Here is a 27,429-nt window from a genome sequence, read left to right as displayed (position 1 = left end):
ATCTCCCGCTCCATTCTTCTCTCACTCGTGAACAAGACCCCGAAATACTTGAACTCCTCCACTTGAGTCAGGATCTCGCTACCAACCCTGAGAGGGCACTCCACCCTTTTCCGGCTGAGGACCATGGTCTCGGATTTGGAGGTGCTGATTCCCATCCCAGCCGCTTCACACTCGTGCGAACCAATCCAGAGAGAGCTGAAGATCACGGCCTGATGAAGCAAACAGGACAACATCATCTGCAAAAAGCAGTGACCCAATCCTGAGTCCACCAAACCGGACCCACTCAACACCCTGGCTGCGCCTAGAACTTCTGTTCATAAAAGTTATGAACAGAATCGGTGACAAAGGGCAGCCCTGGCGGAGTCCAACTCTCACTGGAAACGGGTTTGACTTACTGCTGGCAATGCGGACCAAGCTCTGACACCGGTTGTACAGGAACCGAACTGCCCTTATGAGGGGGTCCGGTACCCCATACTCCCGGAGCACCCCCCACAGGATTCCCCGAGGGACACGGTCGAACGCCTTTTCCAAGTCCACAAAACACATGTAGACTGATTGGGCAAACTCCCATGCACCCTCCAGGACCCTGCTAAGGGTGTAGAGCTGGTCCACTGTTCCACAACCAGGACGAAAACCACACTGTTCCTCCTGAATCCGAGGTTCGACTATCTGACGGACCCTCCTCTCCAGGACTCCCGAATAGACTTTTCCAGGGAGGCTGAGGAGTGTGATCCCTCTGTAGTTGGAACACACCCTCCGGTCCCCCTTCTTAAAGAGGGGGACCACCACTCCGGTCTGCCAGTCCAGAGGCACTGTCCCTGATGTCCATGCGATGTTGCAGAGGCGTGTCAACCAAAACAGCCCTACAACATCCAGAGCCTTGAGGAACTCCGGGCGTATCTCATCCACCCCTAGGGCCCTGCCACCAAGGAGTTTTTTGACCACCTCGATGACCTCAGTCCCAGAGATGGGGGAGCCCACCTCCGAGTCCCCAGGCTCTGCTTCCTCGTTGGAAGGCATGTTAGTGGGATCGAGGAGATCTTCGAAGTACTTCCCCCCCACCGACCCACAACGTCCCGAGTCGAGGTCAGCAGCGCACCATCCCCACCATATACAGTGTTGACACTGCACTGCTTCCCCCTCCTGAGACGCCGGACGGTGGACCAGAATCTCCTCTCCGATCCTGAAAATCCTTCCAGCACAGCGACGAAAATGGCAGACTCTACACATCAAGCTCCCACTACCCGAAGGTCTTGTCATGGCTTCCTTATCTGTTATAATAATAATAATAATTCATTACATTTATATAGCGCTTTTCTCAGTACTCAAAGCGCTATCCACACAGGGAGGAACTGGGAAGCGAACCCACAATCTTCTACAGTCTCCTTACTGCAAAGCAGCAGCACTACCCCTGCGCCACCTGTGAGGACATGTAAATCGTCATTAAAGAAAGCCAAGTTATTTCTCCTATGTGATTTCTTACCGCCGTATCACTAACGGAGGAGTATCGCCTTTTTATATTATATCTGTATAGATTCAGGTTATGTAACATGCCGCAATCACAAAAGAACTTATTCCAACAAGGGAGCTAGCGCCCCCTGCTGGATAGACATGGACGTGGAGTCCCTCTGCACTAATATAGACATCGACACGGGTGTGCAGTCGGTTAGAAATGTTTTTGAAGAATAGCTGGATTCATATAGGCCAGATGAGATCATGGTGGTCTCTACCGAGTGTTCCTTGGACTTTATGGCTTGGCTTTTGTTCTGACATGCAGTGTGAATTGTGAGACCTTCTGTAGACAGGACCACGTGTGCCCTTCTGGATAACGTTCAGTCAATTCGGTTTGCTACAGGTGCACTCCAATCACGTTCTCGACACATCTCGAGGACGGACCTGAGCTCAACTTGGAGGGTCACACTATAAGATCTGAATACTTGTAGGAAGGAGAGACTTCAGTTTTTAATTTTGTCTTCACTTTGTCACTGTGGGTTATTGAGCGTGGATTGATGGGCACAAATAACAAATGGATGCCCTTCAAATTACGTCTGCAAGACAATCAAGTGTGCAGAAAAAGAAGGGGTCTCGGTCCGTTCTGAACCCACCGTATATTTTTTGCTTGTTTCATTTATTTTCGGTGAGATGAGAACGATTGTGTTCCTCCTATTTTTGGGCCCAACTGCAACAGCAGGCTGTGATGGTAAGCCGCCTCATTTTAATTCAGGCTTGTCAGCAGAAGGCATTTGTTGGTTTTGTGCTCCACATCAAGCGCTGAGGTGTCACCTTTATTTAGTCACTTACCAGCAGCTGTTATCTTCTGAAGCCATCACTTATGCAAATCGCTAGCGTCACCCAGGTTGCCACAGTCGCTCCAAGTGCATTTAAAAGGCCGAGGGTCTCAGCCACAGCCGGCGCCGCTCTGCTCAGCTCAGCTTCCGTGTCACAGCCATTCATCAGCTCAACTGCCTGATTGTCGATTCTTGCTGCCGCTTGTCTTGTATCGGTAGTCGGGTAAGAGTCGTCCAGCTAGGAGGCTGTTAATGTGGTCAAGAAACTGAGAATTAGCGAGGGCCGAGGAGGAGTGAGCTGTAACACCTCCACAGAGATGTGAGACGAGAGGAAATGCCACCTCTGATGAAGGCTGTGTTTCTTAATTGTTTGTTTTGTCGTTTTTTATTTTGTATTTTCTGGTTAGAGCTAGGGTGGTGCAGTGGTAGAGGTCCTACCTCGCAGTAAGGAGACCCGTCTGGGTTCGCTTCCCGGGTCCTCCCTGCGTGGAGTTTGCATGTTCTCCCCGTGTCTGCGTGGGTTTCCTCCCACAGTCCAAAGACATGCAGGTTAGGTGCATCCTAAGTTGTCCCTAGTGTGTGTGTGTGTGTGTGCGTGCCCTGCGGTGGGCTGGTGCCCTGCCCAGGGTTTGTTTCCTGCCTTGCGCCCTGTGCTGGCTGGGATTGGCTCCAGCGGACCCCCGTGACCCCCCAGCCAGTACTTGGACGGGAGACCACCTAGGAAAGAAGCTTGGGTTGCTGCTGGAAGAGGTGCTGGCGAGTCCAGCAGGGGGCGCTCAGCCGGTGGTCTCCCAGTGCAGTGATGTGGGGACACTGTGTGCCGTAAATCTGATGCTGTCCTTCAGACGAGGTCCTGAAAGAGGGTCATGGTAAAGAGTGGGCTGTATCCCGATGTCCTGGCTAAATTACTTCAATCATTAACACCCACGTCTCTAATTGTGTCTGTCTCACGTACCCCTTTACCACCTAACAGCTAATATCTGGTGAGAGTACTGATGTGATACTAATGGCTGTCGTCGCCCCATGCAGGTGGGCGCTACACATTGGTGCTGATTGAAGTGTGTGGCGGTCCGGTGCTGTCGAGAAGACGGCGATTTATTTATTTTTATGGTGGAGATTCCAGAGCCGCACCCAGCCTTGGCCCGACCCGCACGCACTCACAATCAGAGACGACAACAAAGCAAACCAGTAATCAAACAGCAAATAAAGAATGGAATGCAAACAACGATACCACCCCTGTTCCCCTTACAGCAGGGCTGTCCAACTCTGGTCCTGGAGGGTCGTAGTGGCTGCTGGTTTTCGTCCTAACCATCTTCTAAATTAGTGACCAGTTTTGCTGCTAGTTCACTTCTTTTGCCTTCATTTGAATTAAGTTGGAGGGCGGCACTGTGGCGCAGTGGGTAGCGCTGCTGCCTCGCAGTTGGGAGACCTGGAGACCTGGGTTCACTTCCCGGGTCCTCCCTGTGTGGAGTTTGCATGTTCTCCCCGTGTCTGCGTGGGTTTCCTCCCACAGTCCAAAGACATGCTGGTTAGGTGTGTGCTTGGTGTGTGGGTGTGTTTGTGTGTGTCCTGCGGTGGGTTGGCACCCTGCCCAGGATTGGTTCCTGCCTTGTGCCCTGTGTTGGTTGGGATTGGCTCCAGCAGACCCCCATGACCCTGTGTTTGGATTCAGCGGGTTGGACAATGGATGGATGGATGGATGAATTAAGTTGACTCAGACCCCTGAATTGCTTCCTTTTTCTTTAATTAACAGCCACCCAATAATGAGACACAAAAAGAGCCGACACTCGGGCAGCTAACCAGCTAGTCCATCACGGAATATCTGAAAATAAAGAAAGGTGCAGGTCTCAGTAAGGCTGACCTCTCACGTCACTAAAACATTGGCCATGCCAGAGAGGTCATTAAAGGCCTGGCTCTTTGGTTTTTATCAGGACCCTCGCAAGCCCAGACACTCCGACTCCTCACTCAGTCTCTTGAGACCCCCGATCAGTAAAATCAAGATCTGTCAGTCTTTCTTCACCAACAGATGCCCCCCAGCTGCTGGACCCCACGACCTTACCCAACAGCCATTCCATGCAGGCGTTGAACAGAGTAGGAGCAGAACACACCACCGACGGACCCCAGAATCAAATGGGACAAACACAGAGGGTCTGCCTCCTCCGCTCTGCACAGCACTCACAGTACCAGTGTACAGGCCGGCCATGATATCCAGCAACCTTGAGGGGATCCCGCGAACCCTCAGGATGTCCCACAGGGCAGCTCGATCAACTGAGTCGAACGCTTTACGAAAATCGACACAAGGCTGCAAAGAAACTCTGCCGACATTCGTGTTTGCTCTCCATGAGAACCCTCCGTGCCAGGATGTGGTCGATGGCCGACTTCTTAGGCGTAAAAGCAGACTGCTCCGGTCGTTGGTAGGTGAGCAAGTGATCAGTAGAATGGTATCTTGATAATGTGAAGTATCAAAAACGGGACCCCAAACCTTTGAGTTGTCGTCAACATTATTGGTGTCCTGCCGTTGGTGGAGGTAATCACAGGATCACTGAGGCCCATTCCTTTGATGCGGACGATCAGGTAGTTTTATTATAACTCTCACCAAGGTCATTAAAGCAGATGTTCAAAGAGAACTCCTCAACCACACAGCTGAATTGGCCCCCGCTGGTACACAAGTGTGGCGGGTTTGAACACTGAATACCGAGGAACGTCACACCCTCGTATGAAGGATAGCAGAAGCAACGCTTATCTAATACTCCAAGGTCAGAGCGACTCACGAATAATAAGATCCAGCTTCTCTCACAGCTGCAAAGAGTTCGAGACTACAAGGCCACATGAAATGACAGCACCGCTAAGTGTAGGAGTAATCCCATCATTCAGTGCGCCTTTGTATTCAGTTCTGTTCGTTTTGTTAAGTCGTCTCCGCCGAGTGCAGGCTCAGAATGCTGTAATCAGTTTACTGGTAAAAGGCATTTACACACTTTACAGATCGCAAATTAAATGGCATTTACGTAAATGTACCGATCAGATTAGACACACAGTAACACAAAGCACTTCCAAACAATGTTGTGGTGGTGATGGTGGTTGTCCTTCTATGATAGATAGATAGATACTTTATTAATCCCAAGGGGAAATTCACAAAGGGTTGGCGGTGATTTCTCACTCTCTTTGGCTAATAAGGTGGCAGGCGCTGCCCGACTCTTTCCACCTCGCAGTTGGCAAGCCATTTTCTGGTTAGACCGGGTACTCGCCCTGCAGTTGGCTCTAGTTGTCCTTTGCCTCCTCACGGTGGTCATCTGCCCACCAAGACACTAGACACACTGCTGCCCGAGTGTTTGCTGCTCTCATTGTCCAACATTTTCAGGGTTCCTGTTGAGCCTGTCCCCCTCGTGTGGAGCCCTAGGTGGTACTTCAGGTACTCTTCACCACTGATGTCACAGCCCCAACAGGTAATCCCCCTACTTAGTCGTTCACTCCTTCACCACGCTGAGGTGAGAGTCGGTCTGTGCTGTCTATTAACATGACAGGTGGTCTATGGCCAGGTCACATAGTCTTAGTCTCGGGGTCCTTTATCTGGCTCCTGGGGGAGCGGGATGTCCTCTCGGCCAATACGCTGCTGTGGGTGCCTATGGATTCCTGCGCTTCATCCATGATACACTTCCATCTTTGGTGATCAGTGGTGATGTCTCGGGCCACGTCAATGGTCAGTCGCCGGTTTTTTAGGACTTCTTCGATATGTTTGAGCCACATTTGCTTTGGTGCAGTTTGTTGAACTTTCCAAGAGGCAGGTCACTCTGACCATAAAAGGGTTGTATGGCAGCCTAGTGATGTTCATCCTGCAGACGGGGCCAAACCATTGCAGCCTACGCTTTATGATCATTTCTTAAACTGGATTCTGGTTATCACACTGGGTCTGAATGGTGGAATTTTGGCGGCGATCACGGAGGGACACACCCAGTGTTTGCCTGAAGCATCGCATTTGGAAGACCTTCAGCTTGTTTATGGAGAATCCACTACATCCATTAAACAGTGTCATCTCCAGACAGAGGAGCAGTTTCAGCGACAGACTGCTGTCACTGTCCTGCTCCACTGACAGACTGAGAAGATCATTCCCCCCCCAAACTATGCGACTCTTCAATTCCACCAGAGGGGGTAAACGTTGAACATTATTCAAGTTATTGTCTGTTTTTTACCTGTATTTTTTAAATTTTTTTTATTACTCTTTAATTTAATATTTTTTGCTGCTGGAGTATGTGAATTTCCCCCTGGGATTAATAAAGTATCTATCTATCTATCTATCTATCTATCTATCTATCTATCTATCTATCTATCTATCTATCTATCTATCTATCTATCTATCTATCTATCTATCTATCTATCTAATCCTGCCAACTACGCTATCTATCTATCTATCTATCTATCTATCTATCTATCTATCTATCTATCTATCTATCTAATCCTGCCAACTACGCTATCTATCTATCTATCTATCTATCTATCTATCTATCTATCTATCTATCTATCTATCTATCTATCTATCTATCTATCTATCTATCTATCTATCTATCTATCTATCTAATCCTGCCAACTACGCTATCTATCTATCTATCTATCTATCTATCTATCTATCTATCTATCTATCTATCTATCTATCTATCTATCTATCTATCTATCTATCTTGTTCAAATCAGATTTCAGCAGAGTCCACGTTTCTTCTCCATACAAGAGAATTGGCGTCATCAGAGTACAGAAGAGCCGTATTCTCGTTTTGATGGAAATATTGGACTTCTTCCAGAGGCACCACTTGAGCGATGTGAATGTCGCAGCCGCTAGTCCAATCTGACTATGGACTTTGATCATTGATACCACTTTCTTCTCTTGTACGAGTGATCCCAGATATTTGAATGCTTGGACCTGCTCAATTTGGACTCCGTCGAGGTAAACTGTCGCCTGTGATCCATCTGTGTTTCATGATCTTGGTCTTATCCACAAAGATCTTTAAGCATTGCAAGCTGTGTCGTAAAGTGTATCAGTAGCCACTGTGACGTTATCGGCGAATATGGTGCTGTCATCTGTGAATACCAAGTCGGTCACAAATTTGTTCACATCATATTGTACGTCTGCCCTCGAATACTTTTCGCATAATAGCATCAATGACAATATTGAAAAGTAGAGGTGAAATGACGTCAACCTGGAGAACGCCAGTTTGGATAGAAAATTCTGGATTCGCACGCTGCTTGTTGAGCCAATATATGATATTTGAAGAAGCTGGATGATCTTCGGCGGCAGGTGTACGTTCTCTAGTGCTCTCGACAGGGCAGGCCAGTGTACGCACTTAAACACAGAGGTGACAATGAAGGAAAGGAAAACCGAAACTCAGTCAGCAGCATTAGTGGAGAATATAAACCTCTGATGGGGTCCACTGTCACTTAGAGCAGAGAAAGTCAGACACAGCTGCAGTCCTGGAGACCTCGGCCAACTGGAGATTCGTCCCCTGCTGGTCATTATACAGTAGGGTCCATGATGGGTCGTCTTATATGATGACAGAATCTTTTCATCCTTGGATTCCAAGGCTCCCAGAATCCTTGCTGTGTTTCCCCTGGGCTGGAAAAATGGCTTGGAAGTAGAGCAGTGGCACAGACATGAGAAACCGCACAGAGGAGGGCGAGTGACAGTTCATACTTATTGAATGTATTACTTATACATTTACAGAAATGACTAACAAACAGAGCTGCCATATGCACAACTAATCAGCAGCTCTAGTCAGGGTATGCCAGACTCAAGTCCAGAGTCTTCAGCCTGATTTAAAACCGACACTTAAGGGGTATCTCTTATATAAGGGGGCAGATAAGTCTTGATTCACAGAGGTGGAAGAAGGCAAAATAAGGGCAGCCTCCCATTACTGGTGTCTGCTGCAGGTGAAGCCAGCAGATTGTAAAGTTAAGGTCGCCTCTGCTGGGCACACCTGGCAGGCTTATAGCCTTCTTCCTAGCTTCTTTTTGGAGGCCTCTCCATATTTTGCTCTGGAAGAAACTCCAGATCAGGACAATTCGAGCCCTGGCATGACAGTCTCCACATAGCATAAGAACAGACCAAGATCCTGAAGGCCAACGCATCCAGAGCAGACCCAGTTACCGTGGAAGGAGAAGCACTGGAAGCCTTTATTGCCTGTTACTTCTGATGCTTTCCTCTCCTGATTGCTCTTCTTTGACTTTGTCCTTGACTGATCTTTCAAAAGTTAACGGTTGGATTTTTCCCAGTAAGGCTTACAATAACTTTAATGGACTATTGTAGGAAATGTTTGGTCACACTGCTGAAACTCCAAATAATTGACTTTTTTCCCCTTTGTTTCTGTTCCTCTTTTATTTTCAGGCCATCTGGAATGCTGAAGTCCTGCCAAATGGAGTGAGGCTCTCCCTGACAAGTGCAGATGGTCATGAGGGCTATCCTGGAGAGCTGCAAGTGTCGGTGACCTACATGTTGGAAGGGGACGTGCTGTCGCTGTATTACGAGGCCTGCACCAACAAGACGACTCCAGTCAACCTGACAAATCATTCCTACTTCAATCTGGCTGGCCAGGTATGCTGCCCACCTGAACTCTCTGCTTGGCACATTTAGGCTTGAGGCTTTAGGGGCCATGCTGCCCTGCATTGGCATTTTTGGAATGAAAATTCTGATTGTGCCACACAGACCTGAGAGAGAGGGGGGTGTTATCAGACGGGCCGGAGCCGTCTTGAGAAGATGTGCCGAGGGCGTGAGTGTCCGAAACTGATAATGCAGCACTTTACGAGAGACCCGCTCCACAAATGAAATGCATTGGCCTGAGTACGTAGCCGATGGAGAGTCTCAGGAAGGATACTGGTGTGAAATGGCTGACGGACTTGGGGAAAGTGACTGCAGATGTAACCCCAAGTGTGCGATGTGAGACGAAGCAGGTGGTGTGAATGTGCAGGCAGTGGCACAGAAAGGAGCCAAGCAAAGCAGTGGCAGGGGTTTGTGTTGTGAACTAAGAGTCCCAAAGCCAGAAAAAAAGAAAATGACACCAATTGAAAGTCTCGCGACATATTCTCATACAGTACAATCACCAAACGTCAAAAGTAAAAGGTATCTCCTTATCAAATAACACCAAAAATATCGATACATTTCCAGTTTTTGTTCAGTTGTCAAAGTGCTAAATTGTATTGTGATCCATAATGATGATGATGATGATGACTTATACAAAACAGCCAGGTGTGCAAGTTCATGTACCCTTATGTCACAAAAAATCAATCCGTTGTGAGTGTTACACTTTAAAAATGTGTTATAAGTGGAATCGATTTTTCTTGCAGAAAGTTTACATGGCTTCAGGATTTTTCCTTAATAACCAGGAACAATTCCAGCTACTCCTTTTTATTAATTATTACCTCTTGAAATTAGTATCAATTATCCATCCATCCATTCATTATCCAACCCGCTATATCCTAGCTACAGGGTCACGGGGGTCTGCTGGAGCCAATGCCAGCCAACACAGGGCACAAGGCAGGAAACAAACCCCGGGCAGGGTGCCAGCCCACCTCAGGGCGCACGCACACACACACCAAGCACACACACTAGGGACAGTGCACCTAACCTGCATGTCTTTGGACTGTGGGAGGAAAGACACGGGGAGAACATGCAAACTCCACGCAGGGAGGACCCGGGAAGCGAACCCAAGTCTCCTTACTGCAAGGCAGAAGCACTACCGCTGCGCCACCGTGCCACCCTAGTATCAATTATTTGTTTTGAATTATTTTTATGTTCACACTACACTATTTTGTTTTGCTAATGGACACCACCGTGTTACGAGTGCCATCATCCGCATGCCGCCCCCGGTTGCAGGGGTGGTTGCTTTCAATTCATATCTGCCATCCTCAGCACAATGCTTTTCAATATTGGCACAGAGGATCATTTAGTATCTGTGATTAAGGATAATCGCTTGGCGCGTTACTATTTGAAGTATCTTGCCTTCCTTCTTGAGTACTATTTACAGTTTTGTTTTGGCTGTGGAGTTTAGAATTAATGTCTCTGTGGTATTGATTCATTTCTGGCACACGGCTACAGTTCATCTCCTGGTCTGTTGTTCTAATTCACTCCCATGTGGCTCAGCCTTTGGGCAGAATACAATCAAAGGTTCATTTCAAAGGGTTCTAAACCTACAGGCTCCGCAGTGGACCTGAGAAGTCGAGGCCACATCTGCACACCCCTGGCACGATCAAAGGCCTGAAACAGGCGAGCGGCACTGGAAATTTTCACATACTCTAAAAGTACGAGGGGGAGTCAAGCTAAAGTTAGAAAATGGAACGAACCTTCACCAAACTGATGATGTCACTTCTCAATGGCGTCTCCACCCTTCTCAATGCACTTACACCACCTGCCTGGATTCCAGCAGAATAAAAGGTTTTGTCTCGTCCTCGCCACCACTCGTGCACCACTTCCTTCACGTTGTCATCTGTCATGTTTTTTTAGTGGCCCAAAAAAAGGCGGAAATCCCACGGTGCCAAATCTGGTGAATAAGGAGGATGTGGTAATACCTCAAACTTCGGTTTCTCCAGACAAGCCTCGGTGTTCTTAGCAGTGTGTGTTTGTCATTGTCTGGCAGCCCACAAAAGGACTCAAAAGTGCCCACTGCTTGGGTCGAATAGCAGGCTTCACATTGGTCTCCAGCAAGTCACAGTAACTTGCACTAGTGACCGGAGTACCCCTTGGCATGTGGTGTTCGACAATAACGCGGGTGCACGAGTGGCAGCGACGACAAGACGAAACATTTTATTCTGCTGGAATCTGGGCAGGTGGCGCCAGTGCATTGAGATGGGTGGAGGCGACATTAAGAAATGACATCATCATGTGTGAATTGCCCCTTGGGATTAATAAAGTATCTATCTATCTATCTATCTATCTATCTATCTATCTATCTATCTATCTATCTATCTATCTATCTATCTATCTATCAGTTTTGTGAAGGTTTGTTCCATTTTCTCATAAACTCCATTTTCTAACTTTAGCTCGACTCCCCCTCATAAATTTATTTCTAGATAAGCGTTGCATTGCGGGTAGCATATCTGTTATGTCTGATTGAAAAGGCAAGTGAAGTTTTATAAAGAGCAAAGGAGATGAGACAAAGTCGTTATGCTAAACTAAAGTCTAAACCCAAAATCAGCCCATTAATTCACCCAAACCCAATTGTGGTCAGAAAAATGAAACTCAAAAGTCTGTTATTTAATAAGCTCAGAAACGAATGAAGCAAAGCGCACACCCCAGAAAGTTCAACTTGCATCCACAATCTCGGATAAACACGAACCAAGTGGCGCTGACCTTTATACTGTTGACCCAGTACTGCGTTGGGCCCTTGCTGCATGCGGGTCCCAATCCGGGTGGTTCGTTGTGTGGTGGGTACGGCAACGGGCCATCAGAGCATGCCCACATTTAGTGACTTCTGGTCACCCTGCCATAGACACCACCTAGCCACCATATACAGTGCATCCAGAAAGTATTCACAGCACTTCATCACTTTGTCCACATTTTGTTATGTTACAGCCTTATTCCAAAATGGATTCAATTCATTTTTCTCCTCAGAATTCTACACACAACACCATAATGACAACGTGAAAAAAGTTTACTTGAGGTTTTTGCAAATTTATTAAAAATAAAAAACGGAGAAATCCCATGTCCATAAGTATTCACAGCCTTTGCTCAATACTTTGTCGATGCCCCTTTGGCAGCAATTCCAGCCTCAAGTCTTGTTGAATATGATGCCACAAGCTTGGCACACTTATCCTTGGCCAGTTTCACCCATTCCTCTTTCCAGCACCTCTCAAACTCCATCAGGTTGGATGGGAAGTGTCGGTGCACAGCCATTTTAAGATCTCTCCAGAGATGTTCAATCGGATTCAAGTCTGGGCTCTGGCTGGGCCACTCAAGGACATTCACAGAGTTGTCCTGAAGCCACTCCTTTGATATCTTGGCTGTGTGCTTAGGGTCGTTGTCCTGCTGAAAGATGAACCGTTGCCCCAGTCTGAGGTCAAGAGCGCTCTGGAGCAGGTTTTCATCCAGGATGTCTCTGTACATTGCTGCAGTCATCTTTCCCTTTATCCTGACTAGTCTCCCAGTCCCCCACAGCATGATGCTGCCACCACCATGCTTCACTGTAGGGATGGTATTGGCCTGGTGATGAGCGGTGCCTGGTTTCCTCCAAACGTGATGCCTGGCATTCACACCAAATAGTTCAATCTTTGTCTCATCAGACCAGAGAATTTTCTTTCTCATGGTCTGAGAGTCCTTCAGGTGCCTTTTGGCAAACTCCAGGTGGGCTGCCATGTGCCTTTTACTAAGGAGTGGCTTCCGTCTGGCCACTCTACCATACAGGCCTGATTGGTGGATTGCTGCAGAGATGGTTGTCCTTCTGGAAGGTTCTCCTCCTTCCACAGACGACCTCTGGAGCTCTGACAGAGTGACCATTGGGTTCTTGGTCACCTCCCTGACTAAGGCCCTTCTCCCCTGATAGCTCAGTTTAGATGGCCGGCCAGCTCTCGGAAGAGTCCTGGTGGTTTCGAACTTCTTCCACTTACGGATGATGGAGGCCACTGTGCTCATTGGGACCTTCAAAGCAGCAGAAATTTTTCTGTAATCTTCCCCAGATTTGTGCCTCGAGACAATCCTGTCTCGGAGGTCTACAGACAATTCCTTTGACTTCATGCTTGGTTTGTGCTCTGACATGAACTGTCAACTGTGGGACCTTCTATAGACAGGTGTGTGCCTTTCCAAATCAGGTCCAGTCAACTGAATTTACCACAGGTGGACTCCAATGAAGCTGCAGAAACATCTCAAGGATGATCAGGGGAAACAGGATGAACCTGAGCTCAATTCTGAGCTTCATGGCAAAGGCTGTGAATACTTATGTACATGTGCTTTCTCCGTTTTTTTATTTTTAATAAATTTGCAAAAACCTCAAATAAACTTTTTTCATGTTGTCATTATGGGGTGTTGTGTGTAGAATTCTGAGGAAAAAAATGAATTGAATCCATTTTGGAATAAGGCTGTAACATAACAAAATGTGGAAAAAGGGATGATGTGCTGGGAATACTTTCTGGATGCACTGTACCTGAGCTTTGTCCCTTTAACTTTCAGGCGGACAGGAAATCATTTCCGACTCAGAATTTCCATGTGAACAAACTATGAACTCAAGAGTTCTGAGTTGAACAATTTGGGGGAAATTCTTTGACTTTTCACCTTAGTCAATTGTATAAAATATAAAATATAACCTGGTCAGCCAGAAATGCCATTTTTGTGGTCAAATTGTATTTCCATCAAAATGAATACATTTAGTTTCCTCTTTATTTTCATTTAAAAAACCCATTTATCATCAGTTTCAATTTTTTGCAGACCAAGTAACAACAATACAATACAATTTATTTTTGTATAGCCCAAAATCACACAAGAAGTGCTGCAATGGGCTTTAACAGGCCCAAGAAGACCAGAAACCTCCGGAAAGGCAGTTCAAAGAGAGACCCCTTTCCAGGTAGGTTGGGCGTGCAGTGGGTGTGAAAAAGAAGGGGGGGTTAATACAATACAATACAACACAACACAATACACAGAAGAGAACAAATCCTCAATACAGTATAAAAATACAAATTTTCCAAGTATGGAGAAGAATTTAACAGTAGATGATATCACATGATAGGATTTGGATTTGTTTAGAATCCTGGAGGCCTTGGCCATCAAGCTGCCTCCCCCTATTGGCCATTCCACAGCTCAGACAGCCAATCCGATGATAGGACCCCTGTACCCAACGATTCCTGCGATCCTCCATCAGAGAGGCAGGCAAAACAACTTGGCAGGTGGGCCGTGGGCACCAAGTGCCACATTTGAGCATCGAGAGGAGAAACAGAATAGCTGAGGGTGAGTAACAAATTCTAACTATCATATTACTTCTGTTTTAGTGCTAACGACTGACAACAGAGATGCGGTCTGCACAGTTAATCAGCAGCTCTAGGCAGGGTGTGCTAAACTGAAGTTGTGAGTCTTCAGCTGGGATTTGAAAGCCGCAGCAACCTTTTATTTTCTCCAAACAGTTTGACTGGAAATTCACACGAGCGCACTGGAAAGGTAAAACGTCAAAAGTCAAAGATCCAAAAGGTCTGATAGTACGTGAATGAGGCTAAAGAAACTACAAAGTTGTTTGCCTAAAAGTCACAAAATGTTTTGTCAATCCTTGTGTGGCGGGTATGCCAACGTGCCGTATCGGTGCATGCTCCCAACCTCTGCTCCTCTCGTCTCCTGTTAAAATTACACAAGTGGCATCAGCAAGCCAGAAAACATAAACATCCCAAATGAAGGTTGAAAAATTGAATTTTTTTTGGATAATAGTGAAAATTTGGAGAAATGATTACGACATCTTAGTTGAGTTCCCTTAAACATTTTCATGATTTGTGAAATCATCAAGGCGACTTGACTGCTTATGTCGTTTTTTGCATTGGAGCTCCATCTGCTGGGGAATGGTAGGCAGTGCCCTCCATAATACGGAGACGCCACTATCATAACACAAGGGACTCACTGAAATGTCACACTAACATCCTTACCGGCTCATGCTGCCCCCGCCATGGCACGTTGTACCACTTGCATACATTCAGCTGTTGCGCGGTGCCAAACACAATCCCCCTTCTTATGTTTTCAGTGCTGGAAGTCGCTTAGTTTGAGTGTTGTTCATACCTAAAGTACATTTTCATTTCACATTTCTACTCTTTTCACAGCTCTTGCTGCGTGAAGTTGTTTGCTGAGTCAGGAGCAAAATAAAATAAGGATTGAGCTCATCTGCTCTGTACTTGGAATATTTCTATTGTATTGAGGATGACTTGTGTTCTCGCCTGTGTATTGTGTTATATTGACCCCCTTCTCTTTGACACCCACTGCATGCCCAGCCTACCTGGAAAGGGGTCTCTCTTCAAATTTCCTTTCTTCCATTTTTTTCCCTACTAGGGTTTTTTTGGGAGTTTATCCTTGTCTTCTTAGAGGCTTAAGGCTGGGGGGCTGTTAAAAGACAAGGCCTGTTAAATTTACAGCTCACTCCTCCATGGCCTACTGCTTCCCCACAGTCGCTCCTTGGCACAGTTTCTTGACCGCATTAACAGCCTCCTAGCTGGACGACTCTTACCCGATTACCGATACAAGACAAGCGGCAGCAAGAATCGACAATCAGGCAGTTGAGCTGATGAATGGCTGTGACACGGACGCTGAGCTGAGCAGAGCGGTGCCGGCTGTGGCTGAGACCCTCGGCCTTTTAAATGCACTTGGAGCGACTGTGGCAACCTGGGTGACGCTAGCGATTTGCATAAGTGATGGCTTCAGAAGATAACAGCTGCTGGTAAGTGACTAAATAAAGGTGACACCTCAGCGCTTGATGTGGAGCACAAAACCAACAAATGCCTTCTGTTGACAAGCCTGAATTAAAATGAGGCGGCTTACCATCACAGCCTGCTGTTGCAGTTGGGCCCAAAAATAGGAGGAACACAATCGTTCTCATCTCACCGAAAATAAATGAAACAAGCAAAAAATATACGGTGGGTTCAGAACGGACCGAGACCCCTTCTTTTTCTGCGCACTTGATTGTCTTGTAGACTTACTTTCAAATGGACACAACTTGGAAAGCAGGGGTCTCTCTCTGAACTGCCTTTCCTGAGCTTTCTGCCATTTTTTCTCTACTAGGGTGTTTTTTTGGGAGTTTTTCCTTTGTCTTCTTTGAGAGTCAGGGCTGGGGGGCTGTCAAAAGACAACCCATTGGGCTATTCAAAAGTAAATTGGATTGTATATTAAGACCTGCCTTGTATAATGAGACTTTGTCTCCAAGGATTATCTATATAAATAAAATGTATTATTATTGCGAATGAAAAGGACCTGGGGCCTCATGTATAACGCCGTGCGTAGAACTCACACTATAACATGGCGTAAGCACAAAAGCAGGAATGTGCATACGCACAGAAAAATCCAGATGCAGGAATCTGTACGTACGCAAAATTTCACATTCTTCCACTACATAAATCCCGATCAGCGTGAAAAGTAACGCACGTGCACGCGCCTTCTGTCCCGCCTCAACTCCTCCCAGAATTACGCCTCTTTGAATATGCAAATAAATTTAAATAGCCTTCTGTGAAAAGACGATGGGAAAAGCACGGGAGAAAATATAAGAATTTCAGCGAATACCAAGTGGAGGCAAAGAAAAAACGTACTATTTGTTGGTTTAAACAGTGGTATAATCAACAAAAGGAAGTTGATCGAGTGACATAGCGTGTCGGAGAAAATTGAAATCTCAAGTTCACAAAGTCGCACAGTGCCCGAAATAAAAAAGAAGCGGTCACATATCAAAGTCGCTGTGAAAAGGCAAGTCGTAGCCACCGTCTGAGTGTCATATGAAAGCTTATTAGAGTACAGAGAAAAAAAAAAGGCACACAGTGGGGAAAAAAAACACGAAACGTCAACTTTAATCTCGAAATTTCCACTTTAATCACGTAGTTTATTTTGCCATTAAAGTAGAACATCATAAACTTCATCTTAAAATCGTTTTTTTTACTATTTTCTTAAATCCCATCGTAACTAAAGTAGAACGTTAAATGCTTTGTTCTGTGTTTGATCTTCTATGTGTGTGAATCAGTACGTGCTTCCGTTCTTCATCTTTCTCTGACAGGACACAGAATCCATTACATTCGTGATATTACAGCTCTCTGAATAATTAAAATACTGAGATGTATACAGGATATCTTTTTCATGATGATAGGAATGAAAGCATCTTATTAAACATGGGAACACGGTGGCGCAGTGATTGTTCATATCTCATGCAAGAGGCTTGATGCGCCATGTGCGACCTTCGACGAAATAATTTATTACAGAAATACTGTCTCTTTCAAACGTACTAACCTCCAATTCCTGTCCTTACTTTTCTTTCTCCAAATACCCAATCGCCACACAATCAGCTCTGTAATAGACGTTAAGTCATCTGTAAGCTTAGAACGCTGATTCTTCAAAACTTTTAAGGAACATTGAAATATCTTCGTAGTTCGTGTTTAATTATTCTATCCGTCTATCCTTCCAGTGTCGCATCAGCACCAGCAAGAATACAACGCAAGGCAGGAACAAGCCATGAACAGAACACCAGCGGCTCGCTAGCGCTACGGCACCGTGTCCTCACATGTTTAATTATTAACAATACAGATTATTTAAATGAAGTTAAAGTTTTATCTATATAATGTAATAAACATATTTTGCTGCATTTCATCTTAAAAATGATATCGTCATCATACGCGCTTTATAAAGTAGCGCATGTTGTGCAATATTATAACTGTAGTGCAAGTTTACAGTGAGGTGATTGTACTTATAAGTCCAAACAGTTCTACAAGAAGCACTTGATAGCTGATTGAGTGCGTTTATAGTTCTTGGGATGAAACTGTTTCTGAAACGCGAGGTCCATACTGGGAAGGCTTTGACACGTTGTGGCTGATGCAGCGTGTGCTTGATGCTGTATACCGATAATTCTGTTTCCGATCAGCTGCTGCTGTGATTCCCCACTCAGATACAGTGATATAAATACTCCGAGTGGTGCAGTGAGAATAATATGGAGAAAGATGATCTGCTGTGGCAACCCTTAATGGGAGCAGCTGAAAGAAGAAGATGCAGTGAGAGTAACAACGCTAAAGCAGTTCTGGTATTTGGAATACTATGGCTATTCCCTGGACCATTATATTGCTGCAGGTTAATTACAATCAGATGCATTACACTAATAAACAATATGCAGTTAATTTCAGTGTATTTATAAAGCCGCGCCAGGAATGTGGATCTAAGAAAGAAAGGGTAACCACACAGGAACAGTAGCACTGCTTTGACGCTGGGTGCCGCCAGTCTGCAAAACCAAGCGGAGAAATTGCGTACGCCAGGGTATGAGGTACCGTGGAAATGTGTGTGGATTTACGCCAAGTTTAGGTTTTATACATCATGATTTGAGTGTGGAAACGTTCGTACGCAACATTTCTGTGCGTACGCACCGTTTATACATGAGGGCGCAGGAGACTTCAAAACACAATCTTAACTAGAAAGACTATTGTGAATTTCCCCATGGGATTAATAAAGTATCTATCTATCTATTGAAGACTATTTTAAAGGGGGCAACCAAAGCAAAAGGGCTAAAAAGAGAACCAGAAGTCGAGATCAAAAGAGTTTTTCGAAAAGCCAACCTATTATGGTGTATAAAATCCATATATTTTAGATTAATTTTCCATTATATTTTGTTCAAGACAAGACAACAGATGAACTACATTTAGGACAAATCAAGGCTTACTGTATCCTTTTCCCTTACACCTCACTTTTATAACAGTTGTTCATAGCATAGTAGTTCTTTGAGCACCTAGAGCAGCCAGAGGTTTGTCATACGCTCCGTGCTGTGAGGTTTATTAAGGCGGAGGGTGTGAGCTCCACCCAAAAGTAGGGAACAGGACGTAAAGTAAGGTATTCTTGGCTGATAAATGGCCTCTAGTCAAGAGTGCTGAGTCTTTGTATGTTTAAATGTATTCTTGTAGACCAAAAGTAATATTTAGGTCTGAGCTATCATTAAAACATCGTATGTTGTTCGTGACGATAATAAGTAAGTCTCTTGAAGTTCTGAGAGAGTGGCAGTCACTGTGTTATTCCTAAAGCACTCGTGTGGTTTAAAGTGTTAGAGGTTAATCAGTGAGTGTGTGTCATTCATGGGGCAGCGTTGTGGTGAGGGTCTGTGCGTATGCGTATGGCTGTGTATGTGTGTGTTCATCTTAAAGTGCAACAGTAGACCAACCCGATAACAAACTTGACGAGAACACTTACCGTTCAGGGAAAACAGGTAAAGGGTAAGTAGAGGGAAATACTACGATAAAAGACAAGCGAACCCTAATGCTTGGCCTACCTGTTTGAAGAAAGTAACTGCCACTAAAGATCTGTTTAATTTATCCAGCTGAGGAGTGCCTCCCTACATTATTCTAGCTCCTACAGAGCAATCACAGCAGCAAATGCCCAAAATAAAAGAACAAAAGATGAGGCAGGGGGACCAAAGGACATCATCATAAAGAAAGAAGGACTTACTGGAGCAAGGAAAAATGTGACATAGATGATGCCCAGTATAATCTAGTGTAATAATAATAATAATTCATTACATTTATATAGCGCTTTTCTCAGTACTCAAAGCGCTATCCATACAGGGAGGAACCAGGAAGCGAACCCACAACCTTCCACAGTCTCCTTACTGCAAAGCAGCAGCACTACCACTGCGCCACCTGTGAGGTCTAGTATGTTTGAGCATAACCGCTCCCATCATCATGTTACTACCATATGCATGCTGGCCAATCATCAGCTTAATGTAACTTTATCAAACCCATCAGATACAATACAGGGGTACTGGGGGTGGGGGGTAGAGCCAATTGTCACAGTGGGGCCCACCATGGATGAGGCACAAGTCCTTCACAAGACTCACTCAGTCACACTCACTCACACACACACGGGGATCGATTTAAAGTTGCTGGTAACCAAATCTGGTCATTTTCAGCTAACTAATTTAACACTTATTTAAAAAAAATGGAGTTATTGTCTGTGTTCCCACACCCATTAACATTTGTTCCATCATTCCAGGGGACTCCTGATATCTATGATCATGAAATTTCCATCAGTGCTGATGCCTACCTGCCCGTGGAGAGCACTATGATTCCTACAGGTGAGTGAAGTCGGCCGTCTGGGTAACGTTTACCTTTTTGTTTTTTTTTATGATTCTGAGGGTCAGCCTTTGGGGAAACTTGAGGATTTGGCGCCCTCTGGTGATTCTCAAAAGGAAAGGCGGGCGGGCGGGCGGTCTGACAGGCTCTTGAATGACAGCTGCTGCTGCATCGCTGGATCTTTTGTCTCGGTGACAAAAAGAGGCGGGGCTTGAGAAGCAGGTGACCTCAGGCTTTGTTTGTCTGCTCTAAGGAGGGAAAACGAGGACTTGGCAAACAAACGTTCCACCCTCGTATTCCACCCAGGCTTTCCATTAGTAAGAGGCCACGTCTGAGACTCGCCAAGCCTGCGTGTGCAACAGAGTTCTTCAGCTTTCTCTTTTAGTTTTGCCTTTTGCATTTCTGTTGATCCGTAATAATTGAATGGTATATTTAAGAATTTGAGGAAGTTTTATGTTTAATTAATAAATAGATAGATACTTTATTAATCCCAAGGGGAAATTCACATATATATATATATATATATATACCGTATATACTTGCGTTTAAGTTCTCCCGCATATAAGTCGGGGCTTGATTTTATTGTATAATTTCTGGTATTTTATAATGTTGGTTGTATAAGTCGAATGCGGAAAACTATTGGTCCAAGAGATTATGATACACTAACGCCTGTGGAAGCCGGCCCTGGACACAGACACCTCCATGTCGTTTACAATACAGTCCACAGCACACGGTGCCCCTGTTTCTCTGTCCTTCACCGCCTCCACTCCTCTCCACCGAGCTCTGTCCTCTTCCCCCCGTGAATGGAGTGAGGCGGCCCCTTTTATTCAGCCCCAGATGTGCTCCAGGTGCCTGATGACGACTTCCGGTAGCACTCCCCAGTGTGGCTTAAGTGCTGTCCTTGCACCCAGAAGCACTCCGAGCATAAACCATCCCTGGTTTGTCAGCACTCCCTGGTGTCCCCCAGGGATCAAGGACCAGCCGGGTACCCAGGGAAAAGAAGCGCCACTCTCCCGGGTCCTCCTTCCTTCAGGCATCCCAGCGGGGCAGGGCTCCTGGCCATCTATTACACTCCCGCCCACCTGAGAGAGTCACCACGGGGCACACGGCCTTTTTGTTTTCTGTGTATTGTGCCTATGTGACCACACGGTGATACCCGCACTATTCTGAAGTGATGTTTGCACTGCTTTGTGTTTTTTGTATCTCACGCCCTCATACACCCTTTATCGTAAGAGCATCCCTTATCTACGATGGAGCATTCGATCAGAAGAAAATATGAAGCTGGTTTTAAATTAAATGTCGTCGAAGTGGCGCAAGAAATTGGTAACTGCGCTGCTGCAACAAAATTCAATGTGTCTGAGAAACTGGTGCGAGATTGGAGGAGACAAGAAGATGTAAAGAAAAAATGAAGTGTCGTATTCTTGAATGGGCGTATAAGTCGGGGTCTGATTTTATGATCGATTTTTTTGAGTTTCAAGACGTGAGTTATACACAAGTATCTATGATATTACATTTCTGTTTTTGTTTAATTGATTTGATTCAGAACTTCTCTCTAAATTACGTCGTTATAATGACTGAATTTCTCTTCTGGTTCGTCCTGCTTCCAGTTCAAAACCAGTCACGCCCACACGGCATTTCTCGATTCCTATTCGTCCTCTTCCATGTCATGCACTATACTAGCCTCCATCCATCCATCCATCCATTTTCCAACCCGCTGAATCCGAACACAGGGTCACGGGGGTCTGCTGGAGCCAATCCCAGCCAACACAGGGCACAAGGCAGGGACCAATCCCGGGCAGGGTGCCAACCCACCGCAGGACACACACAAACACACCCACACACCAAGCACACACTAGGGCCAATTTAGAATCACCAATCCACCTAACCTGCATGTCTTTGGACTGTGGGAGGAAACCGGAGCGCCCGGAGGAAACCCACGCAGACACGGGGAGAACATGCAAACTCCTAACGCAGGGAGGACCCGGGAAGCGAACCCAGGTCCCCAGATCTCCCAACTGCGAGGCAGCAGCGCTACCCACTGCGCCACCGTGCCGCCCCTATACTAGCCTGCTGAGCGTAATACAGCCAACAAGTACTGGAGGTGATGCCACGATGGTAAAGTAGCTTTACCACCTTTGCGGGAGCCTCCTGTGTCTTTACAACAGCTTCTTACAAAGCAAACATCAGAAGCTAAAAATGATCGTGAACACATTCGAGAATACAACTCTTCTCTAGCGTTTGCTTCCATGGGTGCACAGATAACTCAACCTCCTGGCCACGGAGCATACTGTTTTAAAATACACGGGCAAATTGATCACCAAATCTCTCCACCATACGCTAACACTTCTACTTCTCCAACTCTGCACACAGCGAAAATGTACTTCTCCAGCGAGATTCCATGCTCAGAACCATCAACCGCTTTGCCAAATCATACAAACACACGCATGAAATCACTCAGTCCAATCCAACAGCATCTGTACAAATGGTTTTCAAGGAAACCCCTAGGCAGGACTTATGACAATACAATGCCCCGACATGTCACACCGATGTTGCAGAGATTTTTGTCGGAGAAGATGGCGGAACGCCTGCCAAAAGGGACATTTGCATCTATCCCATTGGCAACTCCTCTAAACAGATTTCCACGCTCAATATGAATTGCGATCTCTATGGTTTACTCACTTTTATTCCCTTACGGAGACATTGGCTGGCACAAAGATTTTCAACATGTTCCCGATAAAAGAACCGACAAGCGAATAACGCTTACTCAATGCCAATTTTACGCGTACAGATTAACAATGAGGAATACATTTAGTATTTTGCACTCCAGCGGCAAACTATTCTAACAGTACGTCGTAGATGCGTATGTTAAAACAGGGCGCGCGTCTCAACTATCTCAGATTACATCAACAAGATCTGCGCGTCGAACTATCAGACGCACTGCAAGCAAACGCTGAAAATAACAACGTACGTGTAGGGAAAATGGTCAGATTACCGTCCACATCTCCAAGAAGTCCAAGATACATGCAACAAAACTATCAGGATGCCATGGCCATAGTACGTAAATTCAGAAAGCCTGATTTATTTATCACTTTCACATGTAATCCTGCTTGGCCAGAAATTCTACATGCACTGTCGGATACCCAAAGACCGGAGCACAGGCCTGATATTGTAGTACGAGTCTTTTGGATTAAGCTGTGGGAATTACTTAGAGAGGGCGGCATGGTGGCGCAGTGGGTAGCGCTGCTGCCTCGCAGTTGGGAGACCTGGGGACCTGGGTTCACTTCCCGGGTCCTCCCTGCGTGGAGTTTTCATGTTCTCCCCGTGTCTGCGTGGGTTTCCTCCCACAGTCCAAAGACATGCAGGTTAGGTGGATTGGCGATTCTAAATTGGCCCTAGTGTGTGCTTGGTGTGTTTGTGTGTGTCCTGCGGTGGGTTGGCACCCTGCCCGGGATTGGTTCCTGCCTTGTGCCCTGTGTTGGCTGGGATTGGCTCCAGCAGACCCCCGTGACCCTGTGTTCGGATTCAGCGGGTTGGACAATGGATGGATGGATGAAATTACTATTATTTATTTTTGATTTTTTTTTTTTTAATTTTGCCCCCCTCCTCCCATTACGAGTTATCCTAACATCTATGAAATTCTCGATATAAAACAAATACGAGTTGGTTGACAGGGTGAAGGCCTGGACTGGCGGTCTCAAGGTACGGCCTTCCCCTTCATTCATCACATTGATGTTCTCTTTGTCGTCACTCACAGGAGATGTCCAACCAGTGAAGGGCACGCCATTCGACCTGAGGAGCTCCGTGCGGATTGGAGATCGCCTGAGTCAACTGCCAGATCGCGGCTTTGACCACAACTTCTGCTTGTCTTCACCAGAAGAGCGCCGTGAAACCCCCAAGTATTTCTCCCGGTTAGTTGTGTCAAATACCGATGGCTGATTATTTCTGATTAAGGATTGGTCAGCTGTACTGACTCCAGTGGGCGGCAGCGCCATTTAAGTAAGAATAGAATCAGCAGATGGGTTTTATTACTGAGAAGACGACACTCTCACAAACAAGACCAAAATCAAAAAATGTAGCGAGGAGTTGAAAACCAAAATAATTTCTCATAACTGGGGTTTGAAATACAAGATGACAGTCAAGTCAATTAGCAAACATTTCCGTATCATTTTATAATCCGCTTAATGTAGACCAGGGTCGTGGTGGGGCTGGAGGCTCTCCCAGCTAAGATAAGGTGCCAAACGCACACTGAGGCCCAATTTAGTGTCACCAAGTCACCTAACGTGTGTGTCTTTGGACAGAGGGAGGAAACCCATGGAGAGAAGATGTAGACTTCACGCAGGGAGGACACGGGGTCACTTTATTGTGCCACCCTAACAGAAATCGAACTGAAACACCCAGTGCTACTATGATGTATCCACAAACTCGGACGTGCCACCACACTATCATTGATACCCTTCTCCTGGTAAGGTCGTGTGTCAAACACTGCTGGCTGACCTTGCCTAGTAACGGCTTGGCGACCAGAGCAAACGCTATGCACAAAGTGCAGGTGCCCATATGACCAACAAAATGGCGTTGTCACAAAATGTACCTACATTACTAAAAACGTATTTAAGCTAAAATGAATAAGCCCATTGTGGTCTTGGCCTGTCTGAATTGCCGTGGACTCGCACCACACAGCATCTCAATTTGGAGGTTTGTTTGGTGGTAACTGCTGGCGGTCAGCCGTGAATCTGCGGCGTCAACTGATCTCCTTGCGGTGTGAGCCAAAGGAGGAACTCCATCAGTCAGCGACACAGAGGGTGCCACATGAACACCTATGAGCGAGACGCTTCCTGGTGGTGTCAACTGATCTCTCGCTAGCGTCGGCCCTCACCTTTTATGCACTGCGTTATCACTACGCTTCACCCGGCCGCAGTGCACATCCCGTCCTCGTCGCCATGTGAATTGTCACGGACTCGCACCACGAAGTATCTTGGCTCAAAGCTTTGTGCTGTGGTAACTGATGACGGACAGCCGCGAACCTGCGCCATCTGACTCGACAGCGTGTGGCTCGTACTGTTAGCCAAAGAAGTTACGCCATGGCAATTCACTTGCTCCCCAACCCCCAAACCGATTGGTGAGTTTTGAAGCCAAGGGACAATGGCACAGAATTGGCACACAACGCAGATCGCGACAAGTGGCTCCCGGTCGTCAAGGCCCACATCTACAGGTACAGTCAGTCGGCTCTGACTCCTCGTGCCTTCCAATAGTAGGAATAGCAGTAGCCATCTTGTCACGTGTGCGGATTCCAGTGAAATTCTTACTTTTATGTCCGACCAACAGCCACCACGCCGTCATGATGAACAAGAGTGAGTGCTAACTGACAGAAAATCTGCTTACCTGCTCGACTCCTTACTGCTGTTTCTGTGAGACGTTATGGAAAAACTGAGAAGACTTCATAACAACGGGCCTCTGATGAGCACCTCGGTCACATTTCACTTACTGTTAGAGAGGTGAACGATGTTCACAAAGAGTCGCCAACATCATACAGTAGTGGTCTTCGGCCCCTTCCCACCCAATCCAAGTAAACTCCATTTGAGTGGACACGGCAGAAGGTTATCTTGTTATTAATGTTGTCTGATAACATAAAACAAAATGCAATAAACGTATCACTGAAATCGAATTTATGCACACGTAACACATACAAGTAGACATCCATACAGACGCTCAGAGCTACGCTGATAAAGTCCAATACTGACGTCTTCTGCTGAGTGAAGGTCCCAAACCAGTTAGTACCGTACAGTGGAGTCTGACCTGAAGGATGTCAGGAGAAGACAATCAAGGAGGAGAATGGCGAAAAGACTGAAGTGTAGCGACTATTGAAGGACAATTAAAGCCCCTGTCACGCTGCATGACTCTTCCACAGTCACCATCTTTAATTGGCAGTCTGCTCCCCCTTGATTAGGAGTCACGTTGTCCAACATACCCAGCGACTCAGTCCAACCAGTCACTGACTTGTCCTGGCAAGTTTGATTTGTCACAGGGGAGGTGGACAGGTGTGTGTGTGTGTGTGTGTGAGAACTGACAGCCAATGAGTGCTCACCCGGATGCTGTCATGAATGCATGTCAGAGGGTCACCTTCCAAGTTTGCCTAAAGTAGGTAGTGCCACTCCAGCACAAGAAGGGGCACTGTCACAAACAGGCTTGTCTCCTTCTTCCCTCACAGCCTCAAGAAACTGTCCACTGAGGGCAGGGAAGCAAAGGAAGCTCCACCCCCTTAAGGGCACTGAAGCAAAGGAAGCCCCACCCCCTTGAGAGCATGGAAGCAAAGGAAGCCCCACCCCCCTTGAGGACACGGAAGCAAAGGAAGCCCCACCCCCTTGAGGGCATGGAAGCAAAGGAACCCCCGCCCCTTAAGGGCACTGAAGCAAAGGAAGCCCCACCCCCCTTGAGGACACGGAAGCAAAGGAAGCCCCACCCCCTTGAGGACGTGGAAGTAAAGGAAGCCCCGCCCCTGGAGGACAGTGGAGTAAATGAAGCTCCACCCCTTGAAGGCACTGAAGCAAAGGAAGCCCCACCCCTTGTGGTCCACATGATAAAAACGTAGAATGTTCCTGGAAGGTATGGTCTCATTTCTGTGTTGCCCCTGCTTCTGTGCAGAGCACAACAACATGAGTCTCCCGGACAGTTTACCTTGTGAAAAACCAAATGTCTATCTGAGCCAGCAAAACGGCGAAGGCCAAACTGCTGCTTCATTGTAAGGGTGTCAGTTTGTTTCCTTAGCTGGAGGGTCTCCTCTCCGACAGAAGATATGTGTTCATCAAGCATTAATTAGATATCTGCTGGATCTGGAATTGAAGCATAGTTGTGGTCCTCAAGGATTTTATCATCTTCCTCCTCCTCGCCCTTCTCTGGTTGCTCTCTCCTCTCCCAAAGCCCTGGTCTTGAAAGTGTAATGGAGAAATTGTTCCACTCAGACGACGCCAGAATCGCTCCCTTCTTCAACAGTCGCCATCATGGCTTCCGAAAATCGTCTTTTTTAAAATTCCAGCTACAAACTCGGGGATGGGGACTGACTGTGAAGTTCTCTCCGGATAGCGACAATCCATTTAGATTGGGTTTCCACATCGTGGATGCGTGAAAGCCAAGTAGCGTGTTGTACTCACTGGGAGCTCGATATGAAGGAACACAGCAATGTCCAGCTGTAGAGCGATCTGTACACTTCAACTTCTTTAAACATTAAACATTCTCGCTACTAAACAAAGATCACAACTGCAGTATGGAGATTTTACCGGAAGTACGTCAGCATCGCCGTCTGCATATGGCCTACTGAGGACTGTGAACGTGAAAACACGAGTTCACTCAAATGAAGGCAGAATACGCTCGTTTGATTGGCACCAGTAATCGGTTATTAATTAAGAAGATGGCTTTGG

At 46.3% G+C, this 27,429-nt stretch overlaps 1 protein-coding gene across 1 annotated transcript in view; it reads left to right on the top strand.

Annotated features, from left to right (window-relative positions):
* Positions 1–27,429, top strand: part of galm (galactose mutarotase) — a 46,228-nt gene that overhangs the window by 16,718 nt on the left and 2,081 nt on the right. Inside the window, exons 3-5 of the mRNA XM_028820716.2 lie at positions 8,655–8,861; positions 19,938–20,019; positions 23,772–23,925. Coding sequence (XP_028676549.2) covers positions 8,655–8,861; positions 19,938–20,019; positions 23,772–23,925 — 443 coding nt within the window. The remainder of the gene's footprint in view (positions 1–8,654; positions 8,862–19,937; positions 20,020–23,771; positions 23,926–27,429) is intronic.

Source organism: Erpetoichthys calabaricus, chromosome 15 (genome assembly GCF_900747795.2).
Source record: "Erpetoichthys calabaricus chromosome 15, fErpCal1.3, whole genome shotgun sequence".
NCBI classification, from domain to species: Eukaryota; Metazoa; Chordata; class Cladistia; order Polypteriformes; family Polypteridae; genus Erpetoichthys; species Erpetoichthys calabaricus.
Note: the sequence above shows the minus strand (reverse complement) of the source record. Positions and strands in the feature narration are given on the sequence as shown.